General features: G+C 57.3%; 2 protein-coding genes and 1 long non-coding RNA gene across 9 annotated transcripts in view; 1 reads left to right on the top strand and 2 right to left on the bottom strand.

Annotated features, from left to right (window-relative positions):
- The window catches only part of Cc2d1a (coiled-coil and C2 domain containing 1A), a 15,114-nt gene extending 7,309 nt beyond the window's left edge, over nt 1–7,805 (top strand). The window contains exons 10-29 of one of the 3 annotated variants that reach the window (XM_005381072.2): nt 66–196; nt 267–339; nt 1,210–1,343; nt 1,660–1,762; nt 1,845–2,017; nt 3,703–3,825; nt 3,905–3,963; nt 4,038–4,154; nt 5,095–5,168; nt 5,245–5,303; nt 5,391–5,442; nt 5,539–5,638; nt 5,712–5,802; nt 5,884–6,021; nt 6,097–6,161; nt 6,694–6,757; nt 6,846–6,972; nt 7,129–7,205; nt 7,287–7,334; nt 7,411–7,805. In XM_005381072.2, coding sequence (XP_005381129.1) covers nt 66–196; nt 267–339; nt 1,210–1,343; nt 1,660–1,762; nt 1,845–2,017; nt 3,703–3,825; nt 3,905–3,963; nt 4,038–4,154; nt 5,095–5,168; nt 5,245–5,303; nt 5,391–5,442; nt 5,539–5,638; nt 5,712–5,802; nt 5,884–6,021; nt 6,097–6,161; nt 6,694–6,757; nt 6,846–6,972; nt 7,129–7,205; nt 7,287–7,334; nt 7,411–7,431 — 1,829 coding nt within the window. In that variant the 3' untranslated portion in view covers nt 7,432–7,805. Of the gene's footprint in view, nt 1–65; nt 197–266; nt 340–1,209; nt 1,344–1,656; nt 1,763–1,844; nt 2,018–3,702; nt 3,826–3,904; nt 3,964–4,037; nt 4,155–5,094; nt 5,169–5,244; nt 5,304–5,390; nt 5,443–5,538; nt 5,639–5,711; nt 5,803–5,883; nt 6,022–6,096; nt 6,162–6,693; nt 6,758–6,845; nt 6,973–7,128; nt 7,206–7,286; nt 7,335–7,410 lie in introns of all 3 variants that reach the window. The other 2 variants (XM_005381071.2, XM_013512196.1) reach the window with 2 other exon arrangements.
- A 310-nt stretch (nt 7,806–8,115) lies between these two features.
- On the bottom strand, nt 8,116–13,596 carry Podnl1 (podocan-like 1). 5 transcript variants are annotated; one of them, XM_013512209.1, is made up of 10 exons: nt 13,444–13,596; nt 13,065–13,295; nt 11,846–11,939; nt 11,582–11,646; nt 11,399–11,508; nt 11,032–11,245; nt 10,682–10,797; nt 9,387–10,044; nt 8,523–8,671; nt 8,116–8,424 (listed from the first exon to the last, which is right to left on the bottom strand). In XM_013512209.1, the coding sequence occupies exons 1-10, from the start codon at nt 13,444–13,446 to the stop codon at nt 8,274–8,276; spliced, it is 1,791 nt and encodes a 596-aa protein (XP_013367663.1). In that variant the 5' UTR covers nt 13,447–13,596; the 3' UTR covers nt 8,116–8,273. The 5 variants fall into 5 exon arrangements, with proteins under 5 accessions (XP_013367663.1, XP_013367662.1, XP_013367664.1 ...); XM_013512208.1 differs by having other exon boundaries at nt 13,065–13,298; XM_013512210.1 differs by having other exon boundaries at nt 13,065–13,148; nt 13,444–13,595.
- Nucleotides 13,597–22,436: 8,840 nt separating this feature from the next.
- LOC106148081 lies at nt 22,437–23,055 on the bottom strand. Its single transcript, XR_001233211.1, has 2 exons — nt 22,904–23,055; nt 22,437–22,769 (listed from the first exon to the last, which is right to left on the bottom strand). It is a non-coding gene; the product is annotated as an uncharacterized LOC106148081 (long non-coding RNA).
- Nucleotides 23,056–23,358: the final 303 nt, after the last annotated feature.

Below are 23,358 nucleotides of genomic sequence, written 5' to 3' on the forward strand. Positions count from 1 at the left end.
GACAGGCTGGAGAGGACCAAATCCCCTGGCCAGGACCCAACCCAGCCCTTCCCCTTCTGGCCCAGAGGTTCCCCCAGCCCCGCGGACCCTCCTGGAGGCGCTGGAGCAGCGGATGGAGAGGTACCAGGCCGCTGCAGCCCAGGCCAAAGCCAAGGGTGACCAGCGGAAGGCGCGGATGCACGAGCGTATTGTCAAGGTGCCTAGGGGTCCAGGGTGGGGAACCCCAGACCTCGCCCCAGTCACGCTGACACCTGTGTGCCCCGCAGCAATACCAAGATGCCATTCGGGCCCACAAAGCCGGCCGAGCAGTGGATGTGGTGGAGCTGCCCGTGCCCCCAGGTAGGCCCCACCCCCATGGGCACAGGCCACACCCCTGTAACCCTGCGTACCAGCCTCATGGCTTTGCGGGCACCGGTCCCATTCATGGTGCAGGGCAGGCTGCCCACGCTACACAGGCAGGAATTATGCAAGCTTGTCGCACATCGTCACGAAAGTATTTATGCCAGGAAAATCAGCAAATGCTCAAAATTAGTGGAGTTTTTGTTGTTCCTTTTCTTGCAACACTTGGGATGGAACCCAGGGCCTCATCTCTGCTAGGCAAGCACTCTACCCCTCCAGCCCTCTTGTGAGGTTTCATTCTGAGACTGGGCCTCACTCAGTAGCCTGGGCTGGCCTTTTCTGCCTCAGCCTCCTAGGCGGCTGGGATCACAGGTGTGCGCCACCATGCCTGGCAAGGAGGGCCATTTCTGAAGAGACTGTCTGCCCACTGCCGTGTCTCTCCCTGCTTTGTCTGATCTGCTCCTTCCCAGTCATCAGGCCTTGGCTTTCCACATACTTACCCTCTGCCAGCCCCTGGTAGGTTAGGAGCTGTCTTCAGGGCCTCAGAGCTGCCTCCGTGTCCGCTGTGAGTGTTTCTCTCTTTGCTCTTGAACCCCATGACCCTCAGGATCTTTCCAGGCCAGGATCCTCATAGAGGCCACCCCAGGCCTTGTGTGTTAAGATTCCAGTGAGGCCTGGGGCCAAATGAGAGATGCCAAGAGGCCGGAAGGTAGTTGGGAATAGCCTGGGACTGACCCAGGACCACCAGCTGGCTGGTCCCTGGCTTCAAAGTAGACTCAGGGTCCGAGACTCCTAGGTGAGGAACAACCATGCCTCCCCCACAGTGGTGTGGGTACTGCTAATCCTGACTGCACCCTGACCGCCGCCCAGGCTTTCCCCCGATACAGGGCCTGGAGGCCCCCGAGGCCGCCCAGCAGAGCCTGGTGGGAGTCCTGGAGACCGCCATGAAGCTGGCCAACCAGGATGAAGAGGCAGAGGACGACGAGGATGAGGCACCTAAGAAGGTGTGAGCGGCTGGGCCTGGGCTGGGGAGGTGGCGCACAGGGTCTTGAAAGTCCACACTTTAGCTAGGAAGAACCAGCCGCACATCCAGCCCCGCCACTTGTGGGCTGCAGACCACAGGTGGCCCATCTGCCTGAGCCCCAGTGCTGTGGTCCGTAGAGCAGACACGGGGACAGCCCTTCCTCCAAGGCTGTCGTAGAGTCAGCGAGAGTGGGTGCAGGGGTGTCTGCTGAGCTGGTCCTCGTCATGGTGTGCTCTGACCTGAGGAAGGGTTGGCACAGCCCCTGGGAGAGCCCTGGCTTCTCTGTCCCTCAGCAGCTCAACAGCACTGCGGCTCCCACAGCCCAGCCCAAGGTCCCGCCCTCAAGGACCCCCCAGCCTGGGGCTGCCAAAGCAGCCCCCAAGGGCACGTCCACCAGAGGTGAGTGTCTCCTCCCTCCCTGCTGCCTGCTGGCCTGGCGTGCTAGGCTGGGCTGCCCCTACAGAGGCCCCTATGCCCACAGCCCAGCAGCAGCTGGCCTTCCTGGAGGGCCGTAAGAAGCAGCTGCTGCAGGCCGCGCTGCACGCCAAGCAGAAGAACGACATGGAGGGTGCCAAGATGCACCTGCGCCAGGCCAAGGGGCTAGAGCCCATGCTGGAGGCCTCTCGCAACGGGCTGCCTGTGGACATCGCCAAGGTGAGCCCTCCAGGTCAGCGGGTTGCATCCGTCAGGCTTAGGCTAAGCCACTGTAACAAGTAGGCCCTCCTTAAGATGCAGCCAGAAGGGGCTGACACGCATGTTTCTTGCCTGTAGCACTCGGCACGCTGTGCTCTGCAACAGCAGGTCTTGCGGGGAGGCCTCAGGTTTCTTCCATTGTGCTACTGTGCCCTTCCTAAGGGGTGGGGCTTGCCCACATGGTCCAAGCAGGTGACTACTGTGTTTGTGCCAGCGCACGGCAAGAGAAAGAAAAGTGCAGAGCAGTTCCCTTTAAAGGAAGTGACATCACTTTTGCTTGTTTCTCATTGGCCAGAACAAAGTTACATGACCCTACCTAGCTGCAAAGGAGCCTGGGACAATGTAGTCTATTACTGGGCTGCTGTGTATCCAGCCAGGGAAGAGGGTGCGATGTGGAAGTCACTTAACTGATCCTGCCAGTTTGGGCAGCACTGTTTGCCCAGAGGATCACTTTTTTTCTTCTTGGGAAGGTAGGGATAGTGACTTGCACCTCAATAGAAGATCAGCTGGGATTCCTTCTGTGATAGAATGGCAGCCTGGTAGAAAGTATTCATGGAGCATGTACCAGATGTCCAGCCCTGGGCTAGGCACAGGGGACACAGCCTTGAGCAAAACAAATAAAACCCGCACCTGCACAAAGCAAATGTTCTGGCTAGGGAGACCCTAAGAAACGCACAGTGCAGCCTGTCATTGTTGCCCACAAGGCCCTGCATGATCTGCCCTTTCACCTGCCTTCTGTCCCCTCTGCTCACTTCCTCCTGTCTTTCTGCTGGCCATATGGCCTCCTCTCTGTCCTCGGACACCATGCGTGAGTTGACCACAGGGCCTGTGCACGTGCTATTTTAGCCCTGAAATGCTGTCCCCCAGGTGCCTACTCATCTCACTTCTCTTTTCCTTTAGTCTCCACTCATCCCATTTTCGTGAGCCCTGTTCCTGCCTCCTAAGACCCCCCCTGCCAGGTGTGGTGGCATATACCTGTCGTTCCAGCACTCAGAAGGCTGAGGCAGGAGGATCACTGTGTGTTCAAGGCCAGCCTGGGCTACATAGTGAGTTCAAGGCCAGCCTGAACTACATAGCAAGACCCTATCTGGAAAAACAAACAAACAAAAATCCCTCCTTCACCCCAGAACCCTCTGCCTCCCTCCCCACTTCCTCTCTGTAGCATTGGTCACTTCCTGCTTTATCCTACAGCTTACTTGGGTTTTTGTTGCTTTGTTCTGTGCTACTGAAGATTGGATTCAAGGCCTTTGCGCTGAGCTCCATCCCCCGTCTTTTTTAAAATTCTTCTCAGTTTGAAACTGTGTTGTTAAATCGCTCAGGCCAAACTCAACCTTGTGATCATCCTGCCTCAGCCTCCCAGAGTGCTGGGATCACAGGTGTGTGCCACAACTCACTGGCTTACTTGTTGCTTAAGGATGTTGTCCATTTCATTCAGGAGACTGTCAGCCTCACAGAGCAGGGATTTGCATCTCTCTTACTCCCCGCTGCTGCGCAGCCCCAGGACACAGCCTGTGCATAAAGGTGGCCAGTGGCAGCTTGCTGTGTCACACAGTGGAAGCCCCATGTAGAAGGTCCAAGTGCGGGGAACGGTGTCATCTCCACAGAGCTGTGTGCGGGCTCCTCCCCACCAACCTCGTCCTCCACAGGTGCCGCCCGCCCCTGTAAACAAGGACGACTTTGCGCTGGTCCAGCGGCCCGGCCCAGGTCTGTCACAGGAGGCCGCCCGGCGCTATGGTGAGCTCACCAAGCTGATCAGGCAGCAGCACGAGGTGAGGCCCGGCCGCATGAGCCACTGTCCCTGGGGCCCAGCCCAGTGCCTGGCCTCACAGCCTGATGCCCACCCTGCAGATGTGTCTGAACCACTCGAACCAGTTCACACACCTGGGCAACATCGCAGAGACCAGCAAGTAAGCACCCCCACCCCACCCCAATCTGCCCCCAGCCTGCCCCTGTGCCAGGACCCGAGCTGCTCTCCCTGCAGGTTCGAGAAGCTGGCCGAGGACTGCAGGCGCAGTATGGACACCCTGAAGCAGGCCTTTGCCCGCGGTCTGCCCACCCCTATTGCCCGCTTTGAGCAGAGAACATTCAGCATCATCAAGTAAGACCCCAGTTCTCCCTGGGGCTCCATGTGCCGCAAGTGTGCAGCACCTGCCTCTGCTAGAAAGGGCTTGAGGGGGATGGTGGAAGCACAGAATGTGCAAAGGCCCGGGGCAGGTGTGAGGCGGAAGCTACAGGTCACCAGGGGCTGGGTGCAGACATCTGGAAATGCAGCAGAGACGTGGTGAGGGCGAGGATGTATCTTGTTCCAGCGGCCCAGTGAGCCCATGGAGACTGGAGATGCGTGTCAGTTTGGTGGTCCCTGGGCCCGGCTCCTGCTAAGGCACCCAACGCCTTGAGGAACAGGGTGGTACCTCTGCATGAGATCGGGCACAGCGGCTGGCCCTGCAGGGGCTCTCACACATCTCATCCTGGTTCCTGCCCGCTTCATTCTGCCAGCTCTCCCTACTTTGCTGGGCTTCTTAGGCGTAGGGCTCTTTGGTCTCTGCTGTGAACCAGACCTCTCCCACCTAGAGCCCCCGTCTGGCAACTCTCTGTCTTTAGGACAGACACCTAGCAAATGCTAGGTGCAGTAGTAGTGGCTCCCAAGCACAGGCTTAGGTCTGTCTCCGTTCACTCTATGTCCCCAGTAGCTGGGCACTGGCTGGCGCTTAGTAGGACTCAAGGAATATTAGGTGAAGGGAGGTCCTACAGCAGCCCAAGCGCTGGTTATTACAGCGTAGGCGCGTCCCTGGGTGGACGGCGCTCATGGCGGCAGGCCCTGTGGCTGGCGCATGGTAGGTACCAAATGTGTGCAGATTAAAGATAGGACCCAGGAGCTCAGCGGTGGCAGACCTGAACACAGAACCCTCATTTATCTGACTCTGAAGCACAGGGCACCCCGGAGGCCAGGGTGGGTTTTGTGCCTGTGGCCCAAGGAGGGGGAGAGGGCAGGTGGGGGCAGGGCTGCAGTGCCTCTGCTTCCTTCCCACGCCCCCCAGGATCTTCCCGGACCTCAGCAGCAACGACATGCTCCTGTTCATCCTGAAGGGCATCAACCTGCCCACGCCCCCCGGTGAGCGCTCGGGGAGGCGCGTGGGGGGGTGGGGGCCCCTCCCCCTCCGCTCAGCTCTGACCGGGCTTGCCCACAGGACTGTCCCCTGGTGACCTGGACGTCTTTGTGCGCTTCGACTTCCCCTACCCCAATGTGGTACGTGGGGAGCCAAGGAAGGCAGGCTAGGACGCGGGCCCCAGGCCGCGCACGGGCCCCTGATATGTCCTGCCTCTGCCGACACAGGAGGAAGCTCAGAAAGACAAGACCAGCGTGATCAAGAACACCGACTCCCCTGGTGAGTGTGCAGGGGCACCCCATGTGGCCCTGAAGCAGGGAAGGAGGCTGGGCCCAGGTCTGACCCCTCTGTCTTCCTTCCCTGCTCTCCGCCCAGAGTTCAAGGAGCAGTTCAAACTCTGCATCAACCGCAGCCACCGCGGCTTCCGCAGGGCCCTGCAGACCAAGGGCATCAAGTTTGAAGTGGTCCACAAGGGGTGAGTGGGGCTGCGGCCGTGGGGGTGGCTGGGCACGGGGCCGTGGGGCCAATTGCTTGTTCTCCTCCCCCAGGGGGCTGTTCAAGACTGACCGGGTGCTGGGGACGGCGCAGCTGAAGCTGGACGCGCTGGAGACAGCATGCGAGGTCCGCGAGATCCTGGAGGTGAGCAGACGCCCTCCCTGCCACTGTCGTCCCGGCTGACCCAGCTGCTCCTGGATGTCTGGGTCCCCTCTCCCCACGCAGGTCCTGGACGGCCGCCGGCCCACAGGGGGGCGGCTGGAGGTGATGGTGAGGATCCGGGAGCCGCTGACAGCCCAGCAGCTCGAGACCACCACGGAGAGGTGGCTGGTCATAGACCCCCCGCCTGCAGCCGCGCCCACAGTGAGTGCCTGCCCCCCGCCCGGGAGGGAGCACAGTGCGGGACTGGCTCTCACAGGCCTGGGTCTCCTCCCGAAGCAGGTTGCTGCGCCCAAAGGGAAGGCGCCTCTCCTGCCTGCCCCTTCCAGGGAGCCAGGGAACAGGTAGGAGGCTGGGCCACGCCACGGGAGGGACTCCCTCTGCATCTCGAAGGCCCTCCTGAACAGTTTCCCCTCAGGCACAAACTGGACTGTGGCCCTTTCCTGCTCCCAAACCCACACCCCTCTGGAGCATCTTGTTTGAACTATTCAGCTTGATCTTTAAGATCTTTTGTGATCTAACCGTTGTCAATCCTTCCTGCTCTTCCTTCACTCCCTCTTGTGGGTTCATGGCCACATCTGGCTTTCACTGCCCTCCTGGCTTCCCTCTGTTCTGACCCCCTGGAGACCTCTCCCCTTCCCTTGCTCCCTGTCCTCTGGGTCCCAGCTCGGCTGTCACCTCCTCCAGGGAGCACCCCCTGACCACCAGGCCTCACAGCGGCTCGGGTGTGCAGCCAGCGCCACCCCCAGGCTGGGGCCCCCGCGACACTGGGGTGGGCCTCCCACGTTTGCCCTGCGCCTCAGTGCCCAGCATGTGTGTTGGGAAACGGTCAAGCAGGGGGACTCCTGCTGTCCCGGTCTCTCCTGCTGCCCACAGGTCAGCCCGGCCCCTGCACAGCCTCAGTGTGCTGGCCTTCGACCAGGAGCGGCTGGAACGGAAGGTGGGTCCCCACCCTCTGGGCTCGGCACAGCAGGCCCGGGTGTGTGTGGCCCTGGGCTGGGAACTCACACCACCCTCTGCGTCCCCAGATCCTGGCCCTAAGGCAGGCGCGGCGGCCGGTGCCCGCGGAGGTGGCCCAGCAGTACCAAGACATCGTGCAGCGCAGCCAGTGGCAGAGGGCGCAGCTAGAGCAGGGAGGAGCTGGCATCCGGAGGGGTAGGGGCTTGGGGACAAGCCTCGAGAAAGCCAGGGTCTCGGGAATGGACATCTAGAGTGTCGGGCTCAGGACGGGCATCCAGCAGGGGCTGGGCTGGGCTGGGCTGGGCTGGGTGGCCGCAGTGTGCAGGGCAGCAGCCTTATGTCCCGTCTCAGAGTACATGGCCCAGCTGGAGCGGCAGCTGCAGTTCTACACAGAGGCCGCCCGGCGCCTGGGCAATGATGGCAGCAGGGTGAGTGGAGGCCCAAGGGCGGCGGGGGGGCGGGCAGCAGGGAGACCCCACTGACCCACCTTGGCCCCTCTGTTTCCCCAGGAGGCTGCGAAGGAGGCACTGTACCGGCGGAACCTGGTTGAGAGCGAGGTGAGCTGCTTGGATGTGGGTGGTGGGCGCTTACAGTGGTCTTGGCCCCTTGACCCGGCCCCCATGTCGTCCCCAGCTGCAGCGGCTCCGAAGGTGAGGGCCTGGCGGGGCGGGCGGCCCGGATGAGAGGAGGAGCTCACAGGCCACCAACCCAAGACACGTGGACAATCAGCGGACAATCGGTTCTGGACTCATCCTCTCCAGGCCCCCAGCCCAGCCAGGCCTCCCTGGCAGGGCCCCAGGGACTCCACCCTCATGCCAGAGTCCTGTTTGCACATCCCTGGGTGCCCACCTTGCTGCCCCAGAGCAGGAGGGCGGCGGGGACCAAGCCCCAAGGGCCTCTGCAAGCACTTTACTCCTGTCCCTCCCTGGCCTTAACCCTACAGCCCTCCATACCCCAAAGAAGCCACCGAGGCTGGCGCCTGGGGCTGCACAGGCCTGGACACAGAATAAATAGCCAGGCCACACCCAGCTCGGCTCTGTCCTGCCTGTCTCTCACTCAGGGCAACAGCGGTCACGCCAGGCTCTCCCCCACCCACTGGCCCCCGGGGAGCGGCAGGGGGAGGAGGAGGTGCTCAGGTCTGTGCACGCGTCACCCCGCTTCCTCGGCAGGTGGCCTTGGGCGTTGTGCGGGTTGAATCCGAGGCTGGAGCACAGATGATGGTGTTTCAGGACCCAAAACCCAGCCCAGTCACACCCGGAGAGGATGCGGGACCCAGCCTCCGGCTGCGCTTAGCACTCCGGGGGGTGTGGGGGTGACAGAGGGCAGAACCCGGAGAAGGGCGCTGGTCCCAGGTGAGCGCTGGGAAAGGGTGGCTTTATTGTCTCTTGACTCCTTCTGCCCCACCCTGGGTGGTGGTGGCCGTAGGGCCCCAGCTGGGCACTGTCCCCTCAGTCCATGCCCTGCTGAACCCCAGGGCTCGGGGCTGTTGGGCTGACTCAGGAGCCCCCAGCCCGGGGCCGGCGCGGGGTGGTGGGCGGCAGCCGGACCAGGACCTGCTCGGGGTTGTCGGCAGTGTCCACCACGCGCAAGTGCGGGAGGCCCAGGAAGGCCTCGGCCGCGATGCTGGTCATGTGCAGTCTGTTAGCCCTGCGCAGAGAGGCGGGTGAAGGGGGCTGCACCACGCCCATCCACTCAGCCCCGCCCCGGCTTCCCGGCCACGCCCCCTCGCGGCATTGGTCCCTCACCTGAGGATGACGGCGCGCAGGTGCGGCGTGCTGAGGAAGGCTTCCGGCCCCACGTGGCCGATGCGGTTGCCCTGCAGGTGCAGCTCCTCCAGGGCCTCGGGCAGGTCGGGGGGCACGAAGGACAGCTCGTTGTGGCCCAGGTCCAGCATCTGGCCAGGGAGACGGCGTGTGACCACCCCAAGGTTCCTCCTGCTCTCCAGTCTGCAGCCTCCTTCCTCACCCGTTTTTTCCCCTGTACTGAGGATTGAGCCCAGGGACTTGACACTGAGCCCCCTGGACCTCTTTATAAATTTTGAGAAAGGATCTTGGTCAGTTGGTAAGTTGCCCAGGTTGGGCTTGGGCTTGCAGATCTCCTGCCTCAGCCTCCTGGAGTACTGTACTGGGATTATAGAACTTGCACCACCACACCCAGCTCTCCTTCCTCCTCCCCTTTGTCCTCTTCCTCCATCCGCTCCTCAGTTGCCAAATTCCTTCACTGCACAGAGGTAAACTGAGGCCCTTCCCAGGGCAGGCCTGTTCTCAGCACTCAGCCCAACAGATGGGCCCCACCTGACTGGGCCTCCCATTCTCCACGCCTGGCTAGTGTGCTTGCCCCTGACGGCTTGCTGTCTACCCTGGCTGTCGGGTGGTGAGGGGCGGAAGCTGCCTCCTGCGCTAGGACAGTGCCCAGCACCCCCTCCGTGGAATGGAGGCTCCGGGGAGCAGCGGGATGTCAGAGTCTGCCCTGGGAGGTGGAGGGGGCATTGGGGGACGACTGGAGGCAAGGACAGCGGGCAGAGGCCTGGAGGCTGGGCAGGTGTCTGGCCTGCCCGTGCAAGGCACGGCTGGGCAGGCCGTCGGGACGGTCTGGGAACCCCTCCTGACCTGGAGGGCCTGCAGCTCGTGCCACGTGCCGGGCCCGATGTCGCCGATGCGCAGCTGGTTGTGGGCCAGGCTGAGCTCCTGCAGCTGACCCAACCCAGCCAGCGACTCGGGCTCCAGGGCGCGCAGCTGGTTACGCTGAAGGCGCAGGGCGCGCAGGCTCCCAGGCAGGCCGGCGGGCACCCGGGTCAGCTGGTTGCCAGCCAGGTCGAGGCAGCGCAGGGTGCGCAGGCGGTGGAAAGCCCGGTGGTGCAGGCGGGCGCTGGTCAGCCTGTTGTAGGCTAGGTTGAGCTCGGCCAGGCCTGGCACGGAGGCCAGGTCTCGAGCACCCAGCGCAGCCACGTGGTTGTGGGGCATCAGCAGGGCCCCCAGGCTGCGTGGCAGCCCGGGGGGCACCCGTTCCAGCCGGTTCCCGTAGAGGTGCAGCGTGTGCAGAGCCCTCAGCGGGCGCAGCGCCTTGGCCGGCAGCCCCGTGGCCCCCAGCTCGTTGTGCTGCAGCAGCAGGTAGCGCAAGCCCCTGGCCCCACGCAGCCGCGCTGCCTCCACCTGCCGGATGCGGTTGCGGCCCAGGTGCAGGATGCTCAGGGCCTTGGGCAGGCCGGTGGGCACCGTCGCCAGCTGGTTGTGCGACAGATCCAGGTACTCCAGGCTGCGCAGCTTGCTGCCAGGAGAAAGGGTGGGCGTCGGGCTGGGTGCCCAGAGAGAGGGGCTGCTGGACCTCACGGCGAGGGGTCCTGAGGCAGAATTCAGCAGGGGTGATGCCTGAGAGAGCAGGGTGGGACATAAACTTGGGGTGCTCAGGACAAGTTCCAGCCTGAAGGTCAGCTGTGGGGGGTAACCACAAAAAAATCCTGGGTCAGATAGAAATGCACGTGCAGCTATGATACTGGATGAAGAAAGAAAAGGAAAAACCTCTGCACATGAGAAAGGCTGAGGCTGGAGGACCTCCATTTGTATACTGCCTGGGCAATTTAGTGACACTGTCACAAAAAATAAAATTGGCTGGGGACTTAGCTCAGTGGTAGAGTACCCTCAGGTTCAGTAGCCAGTGACACGAACAGAAAAAAACCTCAGTGCAGACTGGTAGGGGACATGGACCCTGTCCAGTGCCAGGCTGAACCTGATACAGAGCAGGCACTCCAAAAGATAAGGCTCAGCGGCATAAGTGCCTGCCTGGCAAGTGCAAGGTCGTGAGTTCGATCCTCAGTACCACAAAAATAAAAGCTAAGGCCCAGGGTAGGCATGCAGGGGAGGAAGTGAAAGTGGTGACAGCCAGACTATAAGTGCCCGACTCCAACCTGAAGGTGGTGGCATCCAGGCCACTGTCTGTCAGCTGGTTGTGCTGAAGGTACAGCTCACGGAGGTGGGTCTGGCGACTCAGGGCCCCTCGGGGCACCTTGGAAATGAGGTTGTTCTGGAGAAGGGAGAAGACAGTGACACACAGGGTCTGACATAGAGGGCAGTGGGGAGCCACAGATGGCTCTTGAGTGAGGGAGGGCCAGGAGCTCGCCTCCAACAAGGCAGTAAGCGAGTTTCTGAGAAAAGTAGTTCTTGCCGTTGGAATTGGGAGGGCGATGGAAGGACGGGAAGCAAGGTAGAGGGCCCCCTAGGACAGCCTGGGGTATAGATGGGCCGCGAGGGTGGGCACCTGCAGGTGTAGCCGCTCCAGTGAGGTGGGCAGGCTAGGCGGCAGGTAGCGGAACCGGTTGCTGGACAGGCTGAGGGTGGCTATGGCCTCGGAGCCGCGGAAAGCATCGGGTGGGAGGCCGGCGTTGCCCAGCTGGTTGTTGTGGAGGTACACGGACCTGAGGGCACCCAGGCTGCGGCCACCACGCCCCGCTGCCCCCCAGCCACACTGGGTCCTGAGTGTGAGTGCACATGCGCATGCCCGCAAGGATGCTGGAGCCTCGTTCTAGAGTGTCCCACCCCGCACGGACCGTCAGACCCCCAGACCCCCAGGGCAGGCTCAGCATCCCGCTGGTCCCCCAGAACCTGAGGGTGGGAGCCAGGGCTACCTGAGGGCCGGCTTCTCCCCGAAGGTGAGCGGGAAGATCTCCGTCACCTGGTTGGCGGCCAGGTCAGCTACGCGGAGCGAGCGGGGCAGGAACTGCGGGGCCGCGGAGAGCTGCGGGGGCGACAGCGCCAGTCCCGTGCGGTGCCAGCCCCCCTCCCGGGGCGCACGCGGGGCTCAGGCTCACCTGGTTGTGGGCCACGTAGAGGTGCTGCAGCTGCCCCAGCGACTCGAAGGCCTCGTCGGGCAGGCCTGGGGGCGGGGCGGGCGGGGCGCCGTGAGGGACGTGCGGGGAGGGCCCCCTCCGTCCCCCAGAGCCGCAGCGCCACAGCCCAGGTTTCTGTTCTCAGCGGAGGCCGCTTCTGGGAAGTGCCACCTCAGAGCTGCCTGGGGGCGGGGACGCGGAGGGCAGAGGGGACCTCGGAACCACGCGCACACCCCAGGGCCTCACCCTCAGACGAGATGAGGTTGTTGTGGAGGTTGAGGGTGCGCAGGCCGCTGAGTCGGGACAGCTCATTGTAGGGGAGCTCCCGGAGCCGGTTGTTCTGGAGGGGAGGGGAGGGATAGTCACACTCTGACGCCGATGAACTTTCACCTTTCACGGACCTGAGCCTCAGCGCTGAACTCCCCATCAGCACCCAGCCCCAGCACCCACAGTCATCCCAAACACCCCATCACCCTGGCCGCGGACAGCCTTGGGACTGCCAAGCATTGAAACCCAACAGTCTGTCACCCACAGTCAACTCAGAACAACCCTGTATCCAGCCAGCCACAGTGGCTCATGCCTGTAATCCCAGCACTCCCGGAGGCTGAGGCAGGAAGGTCTCGAGTTCAAACCCAGTCTGGGAAACTTAGCCACTTAGCAAAACCCTGTCTCAAAATAAAAAATATAAAAGGGCTGAGGATGTAGCTCGAGGCAAAGGCTCTGGGTTCAATCCCCAGTACCATACACAAAACAAAACAAATAACTCTGTCTTGGAGATCCTGCCTCCCCACAAACCCCCATAGGCATAGTGCCAGCTGCCTGGTCTGAACCTCAGCTCTGCCCACCATCTCCCTGGGCCTCATTTTTCCTTTTTGGGGTTCGAATGCCTCACCACACTAACCCTACACAGTCCCAACCACGAAGACCTTGATTCAACACCGTATCACCCATAACCAGCCCTAAACCCTCAGCTGCCAAGATGTTGATCCCCTGCCACACCCCAACGATCACCCCCAAACACCCTAGCCCATTGATCCCAAACAACCCCGATTCCATGATCTTGACCCCAAATCCGAGCCCTTTCCACCCCCACTATCTTCACCCCCAACTCCTTCCCTTCCCACCTGCAGACTGACAGCAAGGCTAACTTCTCTTTCCTGTAATTTTTTTTTTTTCACTCTTAGGGATTGAACCCAGGTCCTTTGTGTTGAGCTCCAGCCTCAGCCCTGTTTCTATTTTTTATTTGGAGACAAGGACTCACTAAGTTGCTGAGTTGCCCAGGTTGGGCTTGAACTTGTGATCGTCCTGCCTCAGCCTCCCAGAGTGCTGGGATGACAGGTGTGCACTTACCAATTTCTCTCACTGCCCACAGCCACCTCTTGTACATGGGCACCCCCATCCCTCACTTCCCACACTGCTTCCCCTCCTCTCCGTCACCCCTAGGTGACCCCCTCTCCAGCCCCACCTGCAGGGAGAGGTACCGGGCCTCCCTGGTGATATTGTCCGGAAACACATGCAGGTCCAGCCCAGCGCAGTCCACCACGTCAGCCTGGGGGCAAGAGCAGCGCCAGGGACAAGCCCAGGGTGGGGGCTGTGAGCTCTCTCCCGGGTGGGGGAAGTCAGGGTCCTCCATGCCGGGAACAGGCAGGGGGCCCGGCGGCAGCAGCAGTGGCAGCACCAGCAGCAGCAGGCTCAGCTGCTGGGGGTGGAGGGAAGGCTCAGTGTGACCAGGCAGGGCATGGGGTAGCCATGGTGACCGGAGCATCCCCCATCAGGGAGGGAAGCAGTGGGCAGCGGGCAGAGCCAGGCAGGCCCCACCCTCGGACCCTCCCTGCCCACCTTACCATCGCCAGCCCTGCTCTGCCTTCTCGCCTGCCTGAGTGCAAACCAGTCACCTCCTGCAGTCCCTGGTGTGACCACCACCTCCCTCCATCTCGGCAGAGCCACCACCCCCACACACAGCCTTCTCCCAGGCTCGAGGGAGCCGGCCCACCCCTTCCCCGCCCTGGGGAGGGCAGCGGGCGGACGATGGGGTGGTGAGGCCAGGCCAGCCCGTCCCCTTGGTCCCCCTCACCCCCCCAGCTCTGCTTCTGTAACCTCAGCCAGCCTGGCTGGGCCGCGGGAACCAGGAATGTTGGAGGCAAAGCTGAGATTCGCCCTGTCTGGTATTTGGGCCGACCAACCGACCACAGGCCCACGGGTCGGGACGGAGGGGGGCTCTGGAGCTTGGGACGCTCCCCAAGGAGTGGAGGCCGGCAGCTGGGGTCGGGAGGCCTGGCTCAGGTCACCACAAGGGCCCCTCCTCCTTTCTCCAGATGGCCTCGCTGGCAGGCAGACACCCGGTCCCCAGCAGCTGCAGCCGCCGAGAGGAAATGACATGGCAGGGGCACCAGCTTGGTGGTTACGGGGCGGGTTCAGTGCCAGCCCACCTGGTTTGAGCCTGGTCTCCCCTTTTCTCTGGACCTCAGTTTCCCCTTCTGTAAAGTGGGGCAATGGCCACCTTTCCCTCCCAGGAGCGACATAAACTTTAAGGAGGTAACACGTGAGGGCTGGCGCCCACACATCTCTGATGTCACCACCAGGCCTGGGGCTGACTCATTTGTGTGCCTGGACCTCAGCTTTCCCACCTGGGAAACAGGGATGACAGAAAAACCCGGCCTCAAAGGGCGGGTGGAAAGCAAAACATGGGGGTTGGGTAAAAGGTTTCATTGTTTTGCATGATGCTGGGGATTGAACCCAAGTTCTTCACACTGAGCTATGTCCCCAACCATTGTTTGTTTGTTTTGAGACAGGGTTTTGCTAAGTCACTAAATTTCCCAGGCTGGGCTCCATTTTGTGATCCTCCTGCCTCAGCCTCCCAGAGTGCTGGGATGACAGGAGTGCACCACCATTCCGGGCAGAATGTCCTTAGAATGCCATCTGCATACTCTGAGGGCTCAGTTTGACAGTGGCAGAGGCAGGGGAGGGGAACGAGGCTGGAGTCTCCAGAAGCAGAGTCTGAGACTAGGGTTAAGTGTGCTAACCTCAGAAGGCGGCTATGGCGTTGACGACCTGAAGGGGCAGCACAACAATAAACAGTGAACTACTTCGGAGAGCGGTTGTGCACACCTGTACTTCCACATTCGCAGGAGACTGAGGCAGGAGGGTTGCAAGCTCAAGGCCAGCCTGGGTAACCTAGTGAGACCCAGTCTCAAAATAAAAGGGGCTGTGGTACAGCTTCCCTAGGTTCCAGCCCCGGGTGGAGAGAACAAGGAGAGGGTGTCTATACTAATCTTTGCACCTACAGAGGAGAAAAGTTCACTTGTCCACATGTCCCAGGACTGGATGACCAACCCTCTTACCAGGTAGGACAGGAAACAGCTTTTAGCTCTGGCCATAAGGGAACAACATGGCCCACCTCAAGCTGTCCCTGTGGGACCAGCGCCCACTGGCTGGGCAGTGGGCTGGAGCACCTTGGCCGCTCCAACAGAGTGGCAGAGCCCCGGGAGGCTGAGCTACTGCACCAGTCCTGAGCCAGGAAGCATCAGGACACCGCGGCAGGACGTTGGGGTGTCTGGCAGGCTCTTTTAGCTATGCAAGAGGAGCCGAGGGAACTAGCTAATCCGAACAAGGTCACTTATTGCTGCATGACTGGAGAAGGCAGGGGAATGTGTCCTTCAAGCACAGCTGCATCCAGGAACTCAGATGATGCTCTCCAGGTGGCTTCTTTCCCTAGCTCTGGACTCTAAAAGGTCCCTGTGCCCTGCAATACCGCAGCCTAAACCGCAGACAACTCCCACTTCAGCAGAAAATCCCAATCTTGAATCTCATTGGCTTAGCTCTGGGCACGTGTCCACCCAGAACCAATCCCTGTGCCCAAAGGATGGAATGTGCTGATTCGCTACGATCCTCATCACTCACGTAACTAAATAAGCAGCTGGCTTTGTCTCCTGGCAACACATGGCCCGCCCTCTACCCGGTCCAGCCCTGCCCTGCCCAGCCCAACAGGAAATGGTTCTCTTTCTCGGCGGGCCCCCAAGCTCTGATCCTCTTGCCTCAGCTCAAGTGTTGGGATTACAAGTGTGTGCAACTGTGCCAGGCTCCTGCAGGACGTTCTCTACAAGGACACCGATGGAGGACAGGCCACCAGCATGACCCCAATGTTCAGCACAGCCGGCTGTCACCAGCATTAGTGCATACTACACCTGCATGTGGCTGATAATTCCTTCATAATCTGAACCACTCTATAAATTATTGACATTTACCTGGACATATGGCTTCCTGGAAAAAGAGCTACATTTCCCAGCCTCCTTTATACCCAAGTGTGGCCAAATGACTAAATTCTAGCAGACCAGATACAGGAAGACATGGTATGCACAGCTTTGAGGAAAAAAGAGATGCCTTTCTACTTCCTGCTATTGGAATGTAGATGTGATTGCTGGGACTCCAGCAGCCATTTTGGACCATGACATTACTTTGGGAACAGAGGCCTTGAATAGTGAAGCAACAAGATAAAAGCAAACTGGGTCCTCAGCACCAGAAAATGACATGCCACCCCTGAACTGACTAGTATTTTGATCACTTCCTTTTTGACCCTTTGGTGAAGGGGAGATCATTACATTAAATAATATGAAAAGGCTGAATATAACGCCTAACACCAGACACATGAGATTGACGTGTTTACCCCTTTTTTTTTTTTTTTTTTTTTTATTGCTCTTGGAATTGAACATCGGGTCCTTGCACCAAGCAACAACCTTGGCCCTTTTATTTTTTGAAATAGGGTCTCAGTAAGTTGCCCTGGCTGTGTTGAATTTACAAATCCTCCTGCTTTAGCCTGGGATGGGTGCTGGGGTGACAGGTGTGTGTCCCATCCCTGGATGACATCAATTTATTCTTCACCTATACTCACAGCCTGGAAAGGGAGGCTGCAGCAAGCAGAGCCACGCAGGGGTGCACCTGGGAACAGAGGCTGGGGTGAACAGTGGTTTCTACAGGGAGACGTGGTATTCAAACACCTTTGCAGATGGGGGCTGGGGGGGCATGAATTCCCCAGGCTGGACTGGAACCTGTGATATCCCTGCCTCAGCCTCCCAGCAGTGGGGTGACAATGGTATGCTACCACACCCACCTTAAAATGTATTTGAAAATTGTATAGATGTACACATATAATTGTACAGATGTATGGGTATGGGGTGCAGTGAGACTTTTCAATATATGGGTAGAATTATAATGATCTGGTCACAGTCATTGGCCGATTCCTCTCTTCAACTTTGTTTTTTTTTTTTTTTCTTTAACAGTTCTGCATGAGGTGTAGACTTTTGTTTTGTTTTGTTTTTTTCTAGTACTGGGAATCAAACTCACGACCTCACGCTTGCCAGGCAGGCGCTGTGCCGCTGAGCTAAATCCCCAGGCCCACCCTCTCTTCAACTTTGATCCTTTTCCTGCACTGCATACATCCAGAGTCCTCTCTTCTGCCTACTTTGATGTTTTGTTTTGTTTTGGTTTGGTTTTTGAGACAGGGTCTCGCTATGTAGCTCAGGCTGGCTTTGAAGTCACTATGTAGCCCAGGCTGGCCTTGAGCTCAAGGTGATTCTCCTGCCTCAGCCTCCTGAGTGCTGGGGTTACAGGTGTGCAGCACCACACCTGGCTTCTACAGGCTCCCTCAAAATATATAACGAGCTGCTGCCCTCCACGTGACCCTGCTAGACTATGGAAAGTTGGAAGTGATTCCTCCCATTGAGCTGCACCTTTGTGATGCAGAACTGTCGTCCCCAAGGCCACTGGAACGGTGAAAAACAGACACTAGACTCACAAAGGAACTGCCTATTACTTCAGTCTGCAAGTGAGACACTGCGTGTCACTGGGCAGCACTAGTTATGTGGTGCCCTAGGCAGGAGATTATTATGAGTTTGAGGCCAGCCTGGACTACATAGTGAGATGCTGTCTAAAAAAAAAAAAAAAAACACAGGCTGGCATAGTAGCACACTTCTGTAATCTCAGCACTCAGGAGGCTGAGGCAGGATCATTGCAAGTTTGAGATCAGCCTGGGCTACAAAGTAAGCTCAAGGCCAGCCTCAACTGCATAGTGAAACCCTGTCTCATAAAGAAGAGAATAAAATATATTGGTTAAAAAAAACACTGAGGTTCATTTTGGGCATGATAGCCCACACGTGTAATCTCAGCTACTCCAGAGGCTGAGGCAGGAGGATTGCAAGTTTGAGCCTAGTCTGGGCAACTCAGCAAGACCCTTTTATTAAAAAATAAAAAAGGCTGGGCCTGAAGTTCAGTGTAGACTGCTTGCCTAGCATGTACAAGTCTCTGAGTTCCATCTCCAGCACTGCAAAACAAAACAAAACAAAACAAAAACAAAAACCCAAAACAAAACAAAGCAAAGTTAGTGGTATGGGGAAAAATGATAATTTCTAGTTCCATTTGCTTTGTCATCCTGTCTTGGGCCTATTCTCCATGTATGGTCTGTGATTCACATGGTACATAGTGTGGTTTGAGTGCACGTGTGTGCTTTTGTCATTTGTAATACAACACACATGCCTGTGAGCAGTGAGTGCTTCTGGTTATCTTCGGGGATGTGATCCATGACCAGGAAAAGGAGGCATCTCTGTGATAAACTTCTGTGCCCTATTGTCTCTGAAAGTAGGGAAAGAGCCCGGTGTGGTAGTGCACACCTGTCACCCAGCACTCGGGAGGCTGAGGCAGGAGGATCACAAGTTTAGTCCAGCTTGGGCAACTTAGTGGGAATGCCGGGCTGAAACTTGTAACTCTCCTGCCTCAGCCTCCCTCTGTGCTGGGATAATAGGCGTATGCCACCACATGCAGCTGAATTTTAGTGTTGGATGTCTTAGGGGGCTTGGTGGACTCCAGGATTTGCTGTCTGGAGCAGCTGCAGCCTGGTGCATAGACAGTGACTGTGTCTTACTATGTCTTCACATGGTGGAACTGCTGAAGTCCACTTTCTGATGCTGTAACAGAAAGCCTGAGAATGGGGAACTTAGTAAGAAAAGAGGATTTAATTCCCAGTTCTAGGGGCTGGGGGCCTAAGAGTGGGCAGTTGCAGCTGTCCACTTCTGGTGCAGGCTGCGGGCTCCAGGAACTCAGGGTGGACCTGGAAGGACGGTGGGTGCCAGTGAAGAGGAAATGCGGTGACTTTCCAGAGGGGCTGGGCCTTCTCAGAGAATAGCAGTTCTCACTGGTGAGCCTGGAGCCTCAGGACCTTCTGGGGTGCTGGGGACAGAACCCAGGGGTTGAAGTTTGCTAAACAAGCAGCACCCTAGGCCTCAGACACCTCCTAAGGGTCCTACCACCTCTCACTGCCACTACCCTGGGGACCAAGCCTCCATATGCATTTCCGTGGAGACAAAGCGTGCACACCACTGCAAGCCTAATGTCGTTGAATGAGGGCTGCCCCTTCCTGGTGTAGTCACCTTGCAAGGTAGGGTCTCTCCTTCCCTCTCTCCCTCCCTCATTCCTTCCTTCCTTCTTTTCTTTCTTCCTTTTTTCAGTACTGAGGTTGGAGCCCAAGGCCTCAGACATACTAGGCAAGTGCTTTACCACTGAGCTGCCCCCGCTGAGAAGAGGTTAGGATTTCAGAACGTGAATTTTATGGGTGAGAGTTAGCCTGGGCGCTGTCCAGGGGATTAACAAAACACACCTCTGGGTGTGCCTGTGTGGGTCACGGAGGTGTGACCTTGAGGCCTCTGTCTGGGCTCTGGCCCCTTCCTCTGTGGTGCTGTCCTCGTGTTCTCTGCCTCCTGGCTGCTGCGAGGAGAGCAGCTGCGCTCCATCACGCCCTTCCACCACCGTGCTCCTGCCTTGTAGCCAGCTGACCATGCATGGAACCTTCTGAGACCATGAGCCAACTCAAACCTCTCCTCCTTTAACTTGTGGGTGTCAGGTATTGTGTCCCAGGGATGAAAAACTGACCAGTACCTGGGGGGACACAAAACTTCCAAGCAGAGTGATTGCTAAACTCTGGGCGTGTTCTGGGTGCAGCCATCCCCACAGGATGGAGAATCGGATAGGAGTGAGGAATGTGACAACCCCAGAACTCAGGCTGACTCTCCAAGAGCTCACTGCCAGTGTATGGGACTCTACTCTTCCCCCTCTCTCTCCTCAGGACTGGAAGAGTTGCAAGGGGGTGGTTCGAAGGGTAACAGGAAGCGATGGGTGGAGCCTGGGTGCGTACCCTGGGGTGTCCTCAGGGACGACACAAGACCCCTCACGCCAGATGGTGGAGCTGGAGGTGGGAAGAGGAGGAAGAGGGCTGTGGGTGTGCAGGCCAGGGTTCTCGCACCATCCCACTCAGGCACGGAAGTCAGCTAAAGTCTCAGATGTGTTCCGGGTCTTAATGACAGAGTATGTAGGAAGAAAGATAGATCGTGTAGTTTTTTTTTTTTTTTTTTTTTTCAGACAGTGTCTCACTATGTAGTTCAGACTGGCCTTGAATTATGTAGCCGAAGCTGGCCTTGAACTCATGGTGATTCCCCTGCCTCAGCCTCCCTCAGTAATGGAATAATAGGCACACACCACTACACCTGTCCACAAATTATGTACTTTTTAAACTTTTTAAAAAAGACTTTTGTCAAAAACAAGTTATATCATGTACAGGTATGAATTCCCTATGATGAATATGATTGTTATATATACCTAAAATGTACCAACAAAATCTAATGTAAAAAAAGTTTTTTCTTTTCTGAGACAGGGTCTCCCTATACAGTTCAGACCGGCCTTGAAGTCACTATGTAGCTGAGACTGGCCTTGAACTCACGGCCATCCTCCTGCTTCAGCCCCCCAAGTGCTGGGATTACAGGCTTGTGCCACTACACCCAGGCTACACTTTTAATTTTGAAAAAATTTTAAACTTATGGAAAGTTGTAAAAATAATTTGGGAAGTCCTGGTAGATACCTTCACCCAGCCTCCTGATTTTCATGTCACTCATAAGTGTGAGCTGTCCAGCTCTCAAAACCAGGAAGTGAACATCATGCTACTAATTTAACCACATATTTCATGGAAAAGTTACCAGTTTTGCCACCGCAGCTGATTTTTCTGGCCCAGGACCTCATTGAACATGACTTCATCCCATTTTGGTCTCCTCTGGCCTGTGATAGTCTCTCAGTCTTTCCTTGCCTCCCGTGGGAGTCATTATTCTCACAGTCACTTTATTCCTTTTTCACAGCTGCCATAATAGATTACCACAGGCTCAGTGGTTTAAAATGCAGAAATTTATTTTCACAATTCTAGCCTGGTGTGGTGGCACACGCCTGTAATCCCAGCACTTGGGAGGCTGAGGCAGGAAGATCGTTGTGAGTTCGAGACCAGCCTGGGCTACAAAGTGAGCTCAAGGCCAGCCTGAAGTGCATAGTGAGACCCTGTCTCAAAAAGACAGGAAAAAAAAAAAGAAAAGAAAAGAAATTTATTCTCACAATTCTAGAGGCCAGAAGTCCAACATCAAAGTATTGCCAGGGTTGGTTATTTCTGGTGGCTCTGAGGAGTAATCTGTTCCATCCCTCTCTGGCAGTTTTTGGGGTACATTCACTTTCTATCCCTCCAACAAAGTAGCTGAGATCATCAACTTATATTGAGGGAAGGTTTGGGCTGGGAGCAGTGATGCACATCTGAAATCTCAGCACTTCAGAAGCTGAGGCTAGAGGATCCTGAGGATGAGATCAGCCTAGACTACTCTGTGAGACCCTGTTGCAAAAGCAAACATGTCCAGCACTTGGGAGGCTGAGGCAGGAGGAACATTGTGAGTTAAAGACCAGCCTGGGCTACAAAGTGAGCTCAAGGCCAGCCTGAACTGCATAGCGAGACCCTGCCTCAAAAAGACAAATAAAAAATGCTGGGCATGGTAGTACAGGCTTTTAATCTCAGTATTCTGGAAGGCTGAGGCAGGACAACTGCAAGTCCAACCTGGGTGAGACCCTGTCTCAATATAAAAAATAGAAAAGGGCTGAGATGGAGCTCAATGTGAAGATCCTGGGTTCATTCCCCAATACTGAAAAAAAAAAATAGAACAAAAGTAAAAGAGGGAAGAGCTCATAGATTGGCTTGAGATTTGGCTTATAGATTTGGAGGTTGTGATTGGTGATCAGTTGGGTCCTGTGGTCTGGGTCTATAGAAGCCAGTTGATCATGGTGGGACCCCTTGGGAGAAGGGGATCAACTCCCCTTGTGACCCAGAAGCAAAAGAGAGAAAGAGGAAGGGGTGGGGCCCCACTGTTTCCTTCCAGGGCAGCTACCCTGATCTAAAGACCCCCACACTGGATCTCAGCATGAAAAGTTCCACCAGTTCCCAATAGCACCACTCTCAGGACCAAGTCTTTAATTTTTTTTTTTTTTTTTTTGAGAAAGGGTCTTTCTATGTAGCCTTGAACTAACAGTGATCCTCCTGCTTCAGCCTCCTGTGTGCTGAGATTGTTGCTGTGTGCCATTATGCCTGGTTTAGGACCAAGTCTTTGGATACAGTTAGATATGAAGTGTCCCTCAAAGACGCATGTATCAAAGGCTGGATCCCCACTGAGTAGGGCTCAGAGGTGGGTCTGGAGAGGAGACTGGGGTGTGGGGACTTTCTCAGAGCTGTGAGCCCTTGGTGAGGTCGTAATTTGATGGCACCATGGCAGGCGAGGGAACGGAAGGTAGTGGATCAGGACATGTGCTCTGGTTCCTAACACCTTCCTCTGTGCCTCTTTCCCTCTCTTTCCACTTCCTGATGGCCATGAGGCGAGCAGATTCCCTTCCCACACCTGTACCGGGGTGTCTGCCTCCCTCGGGTCCCAGCCCCAGAGCCAGCCGGCCATGGACGAGACCTTTGAACCCGTGAGCCAAAATCAGCAAAATCAGCCTCTCCTATTCTCAGCTGTTCTTTTTATAGTGGTCACACAGCCCAGAGTCTTAGGGGACGTTCAAGAACCAAGCTGCAGCCGCTGGCTGCTGGCTCCTCGGGGCTCCTGGGCTGGTAGACACGCCCTTCACCTCCTCATCCTCATTCCTTGGCCGTCACCCCTCGTGTGTCGCTGTGTCGTACCTTCGTGTCAGAGGACCGCAGTCACTGGAGGATGAGCACAGGGAAGCCAGGGATGGGGTGCGCGCCTGTCAGCTGCACGCTCCTGGAGGGTGAGGCGGGGGGTTGTCAGTTCAAACCCAGCCTGAGCAACTCCGTGTCTTAGGGAGATGCTATCTTGAATAAAAAACAAAAGTAAGGCTGGGGATCAGCAGGGTTCAGCACAAAAGCCTTAAGTTGGATCCTTGGTACTGCCACCCCCCCGCAAAAAAAAAAAACAAAAAAAAACAAAAAAAAACCCAATTACTTACTTGATTCATACTGTGGTTTGGATTGGGTTTGATTGTTTCCCAAAACTTCATGTATTGAAATTTAATCCCTACTGTGACGTAGTAAAAGGGTGGGGATTTAATTCAGCAAATGGTGTTCAAGGCGCGGCCGTCAGGTGGGAGGCTCAGGTGAAGCCGCGAAGGTGAGGGTGGCTTTGCGGGGCGGGGCGGGGCCAGGCGAGGCGGAGAGCAGAATGCGCGTGCGCACACTGGCGGGCTCTTGCCAGGCTACGCCTTGACCACCTAGGGACTCTACCAGGGAGAGGGCTGTCCCTGAACCCTCAGAACCCTGAGCTAATACTATACCCCCTTTCTTTTATAAAGCCACCCAGCCTTTATAGGAACACAGACCAGACTGACACAAGACAGGACAGAGAATGCCCGTCATCACCACATCTGGAGTTTTTGTTTTTATTTATTTTTTGTCTTTTTGAAGA

This window comes from Chinchilla lanigera, unplaced genomic scaffold (genome assembly GCF_000276665.1).
Source record: "Chinchilla lanigera isolate Chin_1 unplaced genomic scaffold, ChiLan1.0 scaffold00014, whole genome shotgun sequence".
Taxonomy (NCBI): Eukaryota; Metazoa; Chordata; class Mammalia; order Rodentia; family Chinchillidae; genus Chinchilla; species Chinchilla lanigera.

Excerpts from the sequence above, each read along its gene's own strand:
- Podnl1 (XM_013512208.1), bottom strand. Across the intron at positions 11,940-13,064 it reads CCCGGTACCTCTCCCTGCAG|AACAACCGGCTCCGGGAGCT; the intron begins GTGGGGCTGGAG and ends CCTCCCCTCCAG. Across the intron at positions 11,246-11,398 it reads GGGGAGAAGCCGGCCCTCAG|GACCCAGTGTGGCTGGGGGG; the intron begins GTAGCCCTGGCT and ends ACTCACACTCAG.